This window comes from Aspergillus niger, assembly GCF_000002855.4.
Source record: "Aspergillus niger supercontig An04".
NCBI classification, from domain to species: Eukaryota; Fungi; Ascomycota; class Eurotiomycetes; order Eurotiales; family Aspergillaceae; genus Aspergillus; species Aspergillus niger.
The window spans coordinates 1974978-1986883 of NT_166539.1; the positions used below are offsets into that span (position 1 = coordinate 1974978).

General features: G+C 47.0%; 5 protein-coding genes across 5 annotated transcripts, besides 1 other annotated feature; 3 read left to right on the top strand and 2 right to left on the bottom strand.

Annotated features, from left to right (window-relative positions):
* Positions 1 to 1265: 1265 nt before the first annotated feature.
* Positions 1266 to 1428: a mobile genetic element (Title: probable transposon 160bp LTR (Tndm1-LTR) -Aspergillus niger).
* Positions 1429 to 2138: 710 nt separating this feature from the next.
* An04g08020 (uncharacterized protein) lies at positions 2139 to 3200 on the bottom strand (the record flags this gene model as incomplete). The annotated part of the gene is made up of 4 exons (XM_001402123.1): positions 2139 to 2339; positions 2395 to 2508; positions 2561 to 2672; positions 2725 to 3200. 4 exons carry the CDS (start codon positions 3198 to 3200, stop codon positions 2139 to 2141), a joined length of 903 nt encoding a protein of 300 aa, XP_001402160.1.
* A 768-nt stretch (positions 3201 to 3968) lies between these two features.
* An04g08030 (uncharacterized protein) lies at positions 3969 to 6106 on the top strand (the record flags this gene model as incomplete). The annotated part of the gene is made up of 12 exons (XM_001402124.3): positions 3969 to 4096; positions 4147 to 4266; positions 4321 to 4529; positions 4582 to 4628; positions 4677 to 4731; positions 4784 to 4902; positions 4958 to 5224; positions 5275 to 5396; positions 5449 to 5621; positions 5671 to 5736; positions 5783 to 5863; positions 5910 to 6106. The coding sequence occupies 12 exons, from the start codon at positions 3969 to 3971 to the stop codon at positions 6104 to 6106; spliced, it is 1584 nt and encodes a 527-aa protein (XP_001402161.3).
* Positions 6107 to 6384: 278 nt separating this feature from the next.
* An04g08040 (uncharacterized protein) lies at positions 6385 to 9204 on the top strand (the record flags this gene model as incomplete). The annotated part of the gene is made up of 10 exons (XM_059747690.1): positions 6385 to 6502; positions 6591 to 6685; positions 6765 to 6779; positions 6816 to 7559; positions 7604 to 7856; positions 7909 to 8028; positions 8132 to 8381; positions 8627 to 8709; positions 8818 to 8876; positions 8962 to 9204. The coding sequence occupies 10 exons, from the start codon at positions 6385 to 6387 to the stop codon at positions 9202 to 9204; spliced, it is 1980 nt and encodes a 659-aa protein (XP_059603677.1).
* Positions 9205 to 9844: 640 nt separating this feature from the next.
* On the bottom strand, positions 9845 to 10714 carry An04g08050 (uncharacterized protein; the record flags this gene model as incomplete). The annotated part of the gene is made up of 3 exons (XM_001402126.3): positions 9845 to 9855; positions 9952 to 10309; positions 10520 to 10714. The coding sequence occupies 3 exons, from the start codon at positions 10712 to 10714 to the stop codon at positions 9845 to 9847; spliced, it is 564 nt and encodes a 187-aa protein (XP_001402163.3).
* A 315-nt stretch (positions 10715 to 11029) lies between these two features.
* An04g08060 (hypothetical protein) lies at positions 11030 to 11761 on the top strand (the record flags this gene model as incomplete). The annotated part of the gene is made up of 2 exons (XM_059747691.1): positions 11030 to 11304; positions 11404 to 11761. The coding sequence occupies 2 exons, from the start codon at positions 11030 to 11032 to the stop codon at positions 11759 to 11761; spliced, it is 633 nt and encodes a 210-aa protein (XP_059603678.1).
* Between the last annotated feature and the right edge of the window lie 145 nt (positions 11762 to 11906).

Below are 11906 nucleotides of genomic sequence, written 5' to 3' on the forward strand. Positions count from 1 at the left end.
CACCCCCGTCAGATATTTTATATTTGTAGAAGTTGGAGATATTAAATTTATAATATTTATTAAATAAAATATAATTAGAAGTCAGATATTAGAAGCTTTTTATATTATAAATCTAATATAAAAAATAATTAGTAATATTTCCAACTACTAGACTAGAAAAATTTAAAATATATAAATTTTCATTATCTGATTTTATTTTATAAAAAGTAATATATTAAGCAGATATCTCTGCTATTTATTTTATAAATACTACTACTTTAGAATTATCTTTTAAATCTGATTTTTTATTATATTTATTATTACTTTTTTTATAGAACCAGATATTTTATATATACAGAATCCAACTCACTGGGCGTAATTTAAAATTAATATACTAATATTTTAATATTTTATAATTTTTTAATTTATAATATTTATAATTATTATTAGTATTTATTAATCTCTTTCATATTTTTACAGTATAATCTTTAATTAAAACATTTTTTTTAGAAAAATAATTATCTTCTATTAATTTTTAATAATATTAGGCTTATTAAACAGATTCTAATTCTTATTTTTATTAATAATAGTAGTATTAAATTTTTTTATTTTAGATTTTTTATACTTCTCTAGAATATTTTTATATAATTTATAAAATTATTCTTTTATATAAATTTAACCTGTGTTTCTAGGCATTAAATATTCTATAATTAATATTTATATAAGAAATTCGGACTACAGCTTATATATTATTAGAAAACTTATTATAAATAGAAAGATTAAATAGTCAAGCTTTATAATTATATTATATATTTTTATAAAATTATTAATATATTAATATATAATAAAGTAATCAGAACGTATGTCTCTTACTAATTTTATAATTACTAATTAATATTTTATAACACCGTGGCCCAGCACGATAGAGTAAATTAATTTAAATATATTATTAATATATTTTTTATTTTTTTTAAATTTTTTAAATTATTTTTCTACTTCTTCTTCCAGCTGTCCGATGAGATAATTAGTTACTACTATTAAATAATTATACCACGCTGCATATTTTGCGTGTGTGATAGCAAATCTAGATAACTTCAGATTAATCAGATTTTTTAAACTAATATTTCTAAATATATATTTTAAATAGAACTTCTAATTAATATAATTAGAACATTTCTTCAATAAAATTAATAATCTAGATAAATCTTTCAGAGAGATCATTAGTAATCTATTTATTTAAATAATTATTTTTATAGAAATTATTTAAATCAGAGATATTTTTTTAAATATAATATTTTATGTTGAAACGACGTTTTAGGTCAATACTGAAGTCGTTGAAAACGCTTGATTCTTCGCTATCTAGGCGCGCTCGGAGGAGCAGTTGAAGTTACGGAGTTCGGGTCACGTGACCTCGACTACTAGTAATCTACTGAGATTACGTTCCAACATTTTATCCCACCACATATACTATGATATTAAATTAATATATTTGATATAAATAGATCTGATAAATAGTATATCCCTTAGTGCAAAGAAGTGTTTTTATTAGATATTATAACTACTAAAATTAATATATTTTTATTTATTATCTTTGGTGGCTGTAAGTTCTCTATTTTGTTTAAAATCAAAAACTGTGTTCTAATAAGTCTAAATAACTTCATGGTAGAGAGGCCGGGCTTATAATCTATTCAAATACTACAGGCGGAAGAAACGAAAGTGAAGAATATAGTAAAAGTATATTATATTACTATCTAGAAACACGCAGCGCAACCAGCGCGAAGAGGCGCTTGGTGGGCGGCCTGAGCGCAGCCACATGACTGAGCCTACAGGGTTACTGCCTCAACATTAAATCAGCTACAGCGCTCCTGTCCCTGTACCATATTTGCATTATATGACTATACAGCTCTTTTTTGGCTGCCACCGTAGCACATCAACGTGGGATTTTCTGCGAGTTACGCCTCAAGCCATCTCCAGACTGATATGTGGCTATCTTTTCCTGATCAGGAAGCCCACTTCCTCCTACCCGATCGGGGAATACACCTTACAGCTCCAGCCTGCATGTATCATTTCATGCATAGAATCAGTCACAGACAACACATTTATTCTATATCCGTGTCTATCCCAACGCCGACCTTTGAAAGCACCAGATCATTAATCATTCAAGCAGAAGCACAATGTCCACCATCCACTCTCAAATCCGTGCCTGTCATGAACCCGCTGCCATCAGCAAGCATATATACTGTTGGTGCCTTGAAGTCCTCTGGGACACCGAGGCGGCCTAGCAGCGCACCACGCATCCAGGTCTCTTCGACCTCGGGCTTCTCCTGAAGAAGGGCATCGGTCATTGCAGTGCGGATGTACTGGTTGTATAATTAGGATCGCGTATACTATTCCTGTGAGGAGGATGGTACATACTCCTGCTGATAAAGTGTTCACACGGATGCCGTACTGACCCCATTCTTGCGCCACCGAGCGGCACATCTGGTGCACAGCGGCCTTGGAGGAGTTGTATGCGGTGCAAGTTAATCCCTATGGGCCATTATTAGGTTTAATCCCACACAAAATTGAAGAGAAGACGTACCCGATTGGCGATTTGACCCGACATGGAAGCAATCATCCCAATGCTTCCTGGGATGTTTTGCTCCTTGAAGATGCGAGCGCAATGTTTAGCGGGAATGAATGTTCCGATCACGCTGAAGAGTCAGTTTCTATCGTACGTCCTGGAGCTCAGCGGTGATCGCTCACTTCACATCCAACATCTTCTTCCACATATCAACTGGGTAGTCTAAGGCAGGCACCATCTGCTGGATACCAGCACAGGTCACCGCTCCGCGCAGGGGCATACCCCGGCTCATGCTCTCAGCGGCAACTTGCTTGAGGATCTGCTCGGTCGACTGCTCATCTGTAATGTCGCACTTGATGTATGTGGCTTTCAGGCCGCGGGCGGCAGCCAGCTTCTGCACGGATGCCCATTCGTCCGCGCTAGGTTCGGGAAGAAGGTCAAGGCAGACGACGTCACCTCCAGCTTCGACGACGGCACCAGCAAGGACAATTCCGAGACCGCGGCCTCCACCAGTGATCACGATTGTGCGGTTACCGAGGGAGAAGAGGTCATTTGTACGGCCGACGATGGAGGGTTGGGTGGACTCTGAGACCGCAGGAGTGGTGTGGTCGACGGCGACCTCGGGGGTGGTGTTATCGATAGCAATGGAGGGAGACATGGTGAATTGATCGAAGATTAGGAGATCGAAAATCTACGTAGAATGTATGACCAGGGAGGTACTACGGGCTGTTCAAATAACGTGGACGAATAGCTCATGGAAGCGCTTAACAACAACCCAACTAGGAATATCCTGTCCGACCTGCCGTGCAGACATCTCATGCTTGAATCAAAGCTCCCCTTAGGCCTACTGCTGAACTGTTGCAACAGTTCAAACGCATGAGGTAGATACAACGGGGCTTAATACTTCCCATGAGGGAATTTCGCGATTGTCGGCCATGGAACCATGGCGCCGGCGGGTTGCCGGGGTCCAGCCGAGGTGGGCCCGGCAGAGGCGCGTAACATTACCGCATGCGGCAACTGTATAGGCCAACGTACGATGCCCTATCCCGGTCCCCACCCGGTTCTCGTTTAGCGGCAAAGGCCAAGTTTGGGGATACAAGTTGCTCATCTGCGGAGGGTTCTAAATTGCATGATTGTGGCAGACTTCAACAGGTTGAAGTTGCTAGAGTCGGGTTATTATGGGTCCTGAGATAGTGTCGTCGTATCAAAGATAAAGATATGTCCATCTGATTGCGAATATAACCGTTTAACCTCGCAAAGAAACCGACAGAACTCTAAACCAGAAGGTACCGTAGAGACTTCCCGGTCTGCGTGGTCCTCCACACCAACCCCGGTTTTGCCCTTCCGACCCCCGCAATCCGCAAAGCATGACGTCGGGCCGTCCATCGGCGGTTACATGCCCTATAAAAGTAGATGTAGCCCCTGAATGGCGCCAGCCCTAATCGAATATGACTTGTCCTCATACCTGTTTGAAGAGTACGAAAACATGACTATTCTCGTTGGAAAGGCCCTGTCATGGGCTATCACCACCACTGCAGGAAGTGGGTTCCTGCTGTGCGTCTCCTGCGCCTCTTTTCACATTGCATGAGTTGACCCTTGCTTAGATTCGGCTATGATCAGGGTGTCATGTCTGGTCTCCTGACATGGACTGCTTTTACTCGAACCTTCCCGGAGATTGACACCACTGCTACCGGACACGGTAGTTCGTCGCTGCAGGGGACGGTGTAAGTTATTCATACAGTGGACTGTGCTGGATGAAGTATCGCTAACGAGGATAGCACTGCCATCTATGAGATCGGATGCTTCTTCGGGGCTATTATTGCCCTGTTGATTGGTGAACGCATCGGACGACGCATGTGCATCATCGCTGGCTGTATCATTCTTTCGATCGGAGCTGCGTTGCAATGCAGTGCGTATAGTATCCCTCACTTGATCGTGGGACGGATAGTGGCCGGTGTTGGAAATGGTCTCAATACTAGTACAATTCGTACGTCGTGCTCCTTGGAGATGTGGTAAACGGACGAGGCTAACGATGGCAGCGGTTTGGCATTCGGAGCTGAGCAAGGCAGCAAGCCGTGGAAAGGGGGTGAGTGGCGCCGATAACTTGACTCTGATACCGTCTTAACAACTTTAGCTTGCGATTGAGCTTTGCATCAACATCTTTGGCGTGATGACAGCATACTGGGTTGGTGAGTCTATCATCTACTATATACGTGGTGGGGACATGGCTGATGGCTGTAGATTACGGAATGAGCTACGTGGTCAACGACGCGCAGTTTCGCTTCCCCATTGCCTTGCAGATTCTCTTTGCCGTTATCACATTAGCAGGCATTATCGTGCTTCCCGAGTCTCCTCGCTGGGTATGCCACCTCCCTTGTTCCGTATGAAAAGTATGACTGATGATAACGATGACAGCTTATTGCCCACGGCCGACACGAGGAAGCGCGACATGTCATCTGGGCTGTCCAACCCAACGCCCGACTGATCGACGAAGATGATGCTGCAGTGACCGCCGACGTTACAGAAATAACCACCGCTATCGCTGAAGAGCGAGAGGCTACGCAAGAAGGGTCCTTCAAGCTGGTCTTCACGAACGGCCACCAGAAGTTCTTCTACCGGACGCTGCTGGGAATGGGTGGCCAGATGATGCAACAGCTGTCGGGTGTCAATCTGATTACATATGTGAGTGACTTGTATCTGGCAGCTCTGGTATCGGTGTCTGACTTGAGCAGTACAATACGGTTATCTTCGAGGATTCGGTTGGCATGAGCCATAACCTGGCGTTGTTGATGGCTGGGTTCAACGGCGTGGCCTACTTTGCCTCGACGTTTGTCCCTATCTGGGCTATTGATCGGTAAGTTGTATATATTTCGTGGTATGGTGTGGTCGGTCGTTGACAAAGCTAGGCTGGGCCGTCGGAAGTTGATGCTCTTCGCGGCGGCTGGGCAATGCGCATGCATGGCGATACTGGCGGGCACAGTATATGACGGCAGTCACGCATCTGGTATCGTGGCCACGGTCATGCTGTTTTTGTTCAACTTTTTCTTTGGAGTGGGATTGCTGGCCATTCCCTGGTTGTGTACGTTGACTACCCTTTGGGTGACCATGGATCTGGCTAATGATGACAGTGCCCGCCGAATATGCCCCGCTGTCTATTCGATCTCAAGCTGCGGCTCTCGCAACCGCTACAAACTGTATGTGATGCCAAATCCTGCGTGAAAATCTCTCTAACAGTCGCAGGGATCTTTACCTTCCTGGTGGTGGAAATCACTCCGGTCAGCATCAAGAGCATCGGCTATCGCACGTATATTTATTTTGCCGGTAATTCAATTCTCGCCCCAATTAGCGATAAAAGCTAACGTCACAGTGTTCAATTTCTTCTTCCTCCCACTGATTTACTTCTTTTACCCGGAGACACGGAACCTGACCCTGGAACAAGTGGACCGGTTATTCACCGGGGAAAAGGTCCAGCTGCACTGGCACGCGTCAATGGGTGCCGTTGGGGATGCGAGCGAGCGAGTGGACGAGAAGACAACCAAGGGAAGTGTAGAGCATGTAGAGTAGACGTATCTTATGTTCGATTTAGATATCATGAATGATTGCAAATGATTACTATCTTTAAGAGCGACCCTGGATAAATCCCAACGGATAAATGAAAATGTCTGGGGAAAACCCCGACTTCCCCACATTCTCCCCGGCGGGTATCATTGCCCGATCAGGCAATTTTTCTCTCTTCCTCCCCCATCATTCCCCGCGATCCCTCATCATCATCATCATCCTCAGTCATTCCAGTTTCCCTCTTCAACAGTCCCCTATTAATCAATCACACATGACGGGGAATTATGGCTGAGGTTTCACAACCCATTGAACTGCATACCATGCCTTGCGCCGATTCTCGTCATCTTCCGCGGAAACGGACCCGCACGGGGTGCGTCAATTGCAGCCGACGAAGGCGGAAATGTAAGCAGCAAGCAACGGAGCTTGATCCAAACAATAAACTAGTGACTTATCTAGTTAGTGAACATTGCATCAAGCTGACTTAGTCCAGGCGACGAAGCAAAGCCTACGTGCACGGGCTGCAAGCGGCGCGGTGACAAGTGCCAATGGCGCGTGCTAGGGTCGTTCCGTGAGGCCAACATCAAGGTTCTGGAACCGGGGCATCCGTCTATGAATCAGACAGCGAGGGGAACTAGGAAACAAAGTAAATTTAAGGTTAGTTTAGCCCGCTTGGTTTAAGGTGAGAGTCCATTGGCATGGGCTGATGGGTTGGTAGATTCTGAATGTTGTTCCTTCTCGACCTGCTGGAAAAGAACGGCAAGCGACTCCGCCAGTTGATGGTGAAAGAGTGTCATCACCTGCGCGATCACCTCCCGGTAGCGGTGAGGGTGTTGGTGAAGTGGCGCAGACGACGGTTTTGGAACATGTGTCCGGAGCCGCTCCGGACCGTCCTCCGGCTGTGCTTAGTCCTGGTTCTAATCAGGCTGTCTCGCCCATTTCGCATCAGAGCTTCCATGATGAAGAAGTCAATATTGGAAATGGTCATTCACCTCACCCGGCTGAACTGCCTCATCCGTACCCTGATGAAGCTCCCCATCAGCCGTACCTCCATTCTAGTCCCGAGTTCGTTGTCGATGAGCTTACTGCTCTGCGTAACCTCTCCAATAACCCGGGGCCCTTTCCTGGACCTGAAGTCTACCAGTCTATAACATCGCCGCTGTTTGATCATAGCGTTTTCTCGGATCCAGCAAATCTAACAAACGATGTCTTCGTTCCGGGTTCAGCCTACGAAGCGCTTCACACCACGCTGCGTAACCGACAGCTCTGGACTGCCAGGACAGAAATCCCCAGTCGCGCAAGCACCCCAGCATCAGTGCTTGGATACGACGGAATCACGCCGTACGACCCACGCACACAGAGAAGCAGACGAGCCCAGTCCAGACCTGGGCGGGAATTTGAACTGACAGCCGAGCGCGAGAACATTCTTTGGCAGAACTACCTCAACGAGATCTGCTTATGGGTAAGTGATCCAGACACCCCGCCGGACGAGTACTAATCGTGCAGCTGGACATGTTCGACAACCACCGACACTTCGCATCGACCTTCCCTCAGATGGCTAAGTCGTCGCCACATCTGCGATATTCCATCCTTGCCCTGTCAGCACGGCAGATGGAGCGGCAACAAAACAAAAAGTCGCAATCAGAAAGTCTTCTCTTATACCAAGAGGCCATCCATCAACTTCTCCCGGAGCTAGAACAAAAGACAACCCCTGTCATCGCGTCATGCGTCATTTTATGCGTCCTCGAAATGCTCAGCTGTATGTACCCCTCTCTTCCCCTCCGACATTCCCCACCCACTGACAGGTCTAGGCAACCCCAAAGAGTGGCGCCGTCACCTCGACGGATGCGCCTACCTTATCCAAGCGGCGGAAATCAACGGCTTCTCGGGTAAAGAGGAGCAGGCGCTATTCTGGTGCTTCGCGCGAATGGGTTAGTTGCATCTAGTCTACCTACTTTATCCCTGTTCCTAGTGTCTCCCCCCCACACATCCCCTCCTAGATTAATAGACTAATGCACGACATAACTGTTACAGACGTCTGCGGAGGCCTCATCTCCGAAGAAGAGACCATTATCCCGATCCACCACTGGATCCCGCGCGACATGACCCCCACGGAAGCATCCCAGCTCTTCCTCGCCTCGAACATGACCACCTTTGACACGTATGCCAATTACACGGTCTTCCTGTGTGCCCAGACATTAGGAGTGCTCTTCGGCGGTAGTAGCCAGTTACCAGCGTCCTGCATGTCGTGCCACTATCTCTCTAGTCCCGGGGAGGGCGAGTCGTATGTGCAGCGGTGGCAGCGCCTGTTTGATGATGTGGAGCAATGGTACGAGAACCGGCCGAGTCAGATGAAGCCGATTTTCGTCCTGACAGCGGGAGGGAGGGGAAATGGGGAGAGACCGTTTCCGACGGTGCTGTATGGGAATGGGGCTGCTAGTATGTTGCTTATCCAATTTCCTATTCGGGAAACTGTGGATGTATCCATAGGCAGACAACATGGATGTGTGTACTAACTGATGGATCTAGTTTCAGGAAATCAGCTCTATCATGCCTGCGCGTTGCTTCTGCTGCAGCGAAAACCAAAGACAATATCCCTGCCACGGCGACCGGTGAGTCATTTTTCTTCATTTATCACCACGAGGATGATTACATCCGACGGATCGGACACTTACTCCGGTCCCTCAACCCTTATACTTAGTAATACTAACGAGGTGTAGAAATCGGTATTATGGCACGCGCGGCAAATCTGCGCTATTTCCGCATCGAATACTCACCAGTAAGACCCCTTACAGCTACTGTGAAAAGTTTAAGAATAAAGTTAATGGATGAGAAATAGTGGCTGCTGGACTAATGCCCTGCAGCCGCTGTGGCTGGCTGGCAAAGTTATGTCGCATTATTCGGAACATACCGCCATAATCGAGACATTGACGCGAATTGAGCGCGAGACGGGCTGGGCAACAGCCTGGCGAGTGGAGGATTTGAAGGAATTTTGGGGGGACGAAGACGAGGATGTGGATGTGGATATGGATGGGGGGATGGACCTGGACCTGCGGAGTGAGAGGGAGAGAGGGAGCATCGGGAGTATTCCCTCGAGTCGGTCGTGAAATGAGATGAGAGATTTCCACGAATGTGGCATGAGCAGAGGCAAGAGGCAGAGAGCATAGCTCAATGCAGGCACGGGTCGGACGGGAGGAGCTTTGGGGACTTGATTGATATCATTGGATTAATTGGGATGATCGAGATCGGGATCCACCAGGCCGGGAATGAGCGGGATGATCTTACCGAGACAGATGATAGATGAATAGTAGCAGAATAGCTAGCTATTCACACCAGAAACGTGAGCAGTAAACGTCAAGAATACATAATATGATCTTCATCATGAATATCCACCATTCTTGGTTATCAGTCTCCGTCGAAAAAGCTAGACAGTAAGTAGACAGGAAAGTTAGACAGCAAGGAAGATCCCATAATCAAGGCAGGCAACCAGTGGATCTCAGCTTGCAGGTTCAGCTTCAGCTCTGACCCCATCAATCCACTCTGATAGGTTTAAACCACCGACTCCTCTCCAGCCGCAGCGGATCTCGCATCCTCCCAAGCAAAGGTTCTGGTTCGCGCGCGTCCCGATCCGCATCCACCAAATCCATCCATCTCCACCGTTCATTTCATTTCCCACTGCGTAGCCCATAACCAAGTTTACTCCTACACCTCTAACAACCCCCCCTCTCAAAACAACACTCCCAAAAATTATAATGAATCTATACGAAGTAAGTAAGTAAGTAAATAAAATCAAGATTCAGCCGAAACCCTTTTCAATACGACCTCCAACCCCTGCACCTCCATTCCCTTCTCACCCAAGTCCTTCAATCCAGCCCCATCATCATCCCGATCAAACCACAACCTCCAAACCCCCTCCTCATCCACTCCCGGAAACCTTACTGCCAACCACCCCTCCCACCCCTCCAGCGTAATCCGGGATTCGTCCTTCGTCCAGTCAAAGGGCCCACACACCTGGCCCTCGCTCTCGGCCCGCCCACCCCAGCGCACCTCGTGCGTGGTGACGTCGAGGAAGACCCAGCGTAACGTGGGCGGCGTTTCCCCTGTGATGGTGACGAGGCCGGCTGTGTTATCCGGTGGGAATTGCGGATGTGTGAAGAAACCCCCGTTGAAGGGGGTCATTGTTTCAGGGTTGGGGTTTTTGGTTATGTAGAGCTATATTGAAATATTTCATTATTGTGTCAATGCAGGTACAGATTAGTTTCAGGGGAGGGGTGGGTTTGAAGCTAGAAAATGCGTGACAGGGATGAGGGTATGGGATGTATGTAGATGTGGTATGATGGGTGCAGGATGGGGAAACATACTAGGGAATATTGAGACTGAGAAAGGAAGGATGGAAGAAAGAAAGGAAGGAAGGAGACTTACTCGGTTCTCAGGACCCACATACACCATCGCATTATGAATTTGTTCGCGCTGTGCCGTCGTGCCCTGACTCACGGAGCAGTTCACTAACAGATGGCAGCGTTGTTTCCGACTGGATTCTTTCCGGCTATCTTCGCTGTCGCGCATGTTTTGACTGGCTTGGTTGAGCCCGATCATGGTTGGGACCATAGCGGCCATCATGGCGATGCCGAGGACCATGTTGCTTATTTTTCCTTGTGGATAATGGGTGATGCCTAGATGGGATAGACGGACAAGGATCGGAAGGGATAATGCAAGCGAGATGGATATGGTCGGAAAAGATAGATGGGATGGAGGAGAAAAAAGTCAGATCGGCGCATTAAGTAGGGTGGGTGTGATGGAGGTGGAGTCGATGCAACTTGGTCGGAACTAATCGCTAGACTGCAGATGGAGGGAAAGTTAGTTTAGTTTCGCATAGGATGATTTATAAAGTAGTTTAGGCGGGATCAGGTGTTAGTTGCGTCTGCTAAGTACATGGATTCTTCTGCTTCTTCTTCTTCCTACTACTCTTCTTCCTATTCCTCGTCGTCTTCTAGGTATTCTTCGTCCGATTCCGAGTCGCTGTCCTCGACATACTTCTACTCGCACTTTTCCCTCGCCGATTCGTTTTCTCATCCTCATCTTCATCCTCTTCCTCACTCCTCTCCTACCTCCAAGGGACAAGACAAACCACAAGAGGTCAAACCTACATACCAACCTCCTTCAATTCCAACCACCGAAAACACAATGGCCGACTCTTCCTCCCCAGGGTACGTCTCCCCTCCCATTACCTTCCCCCATCCCATATTCCCATCCACCACCACCACAACAACATACCTATCTACGTAGTAACACCCTCAATTCTCCAGCCCTACTCCCACATCTACATCCACCCCAAAACCACCCTCCAAACCCCCATCCCCTACTCCGTCTGCCGCTGCAGCAGCTACACCTACCTCAATTCCTAAACCACCCTCTCCCACTAACACTCCCCTCCCCACCAGCAACCCCACACTCGGCAACCGCCGCAACAACCGCGCCGAAGAAGAAGCCGCCAGTGCTGCCGCTGCTGTCCTCCCCAACGAAGGCATGAAGGCCCCCGGCGTGACGGCCAACCAGGATGAGAAATCCAACCTCAAGATCAGCATCCATTTGAACTTGCGTGCCAAGGTGAAGTTGGATTTGGATGCGCAGTTGTATGGTGATATCGTTATTGGGTTGTTGTAACCTTATTACTTTGACGTGTATGTTGGTATGAGGGTGGGGATGTATGTATGGTACTTGATGGCATGCATGAAGAATTGATGAATGGAATGAAATGGATATATGAATTGGGTTTGTCTGTATGATTTATTTGTAGGGGTAAGGTGGT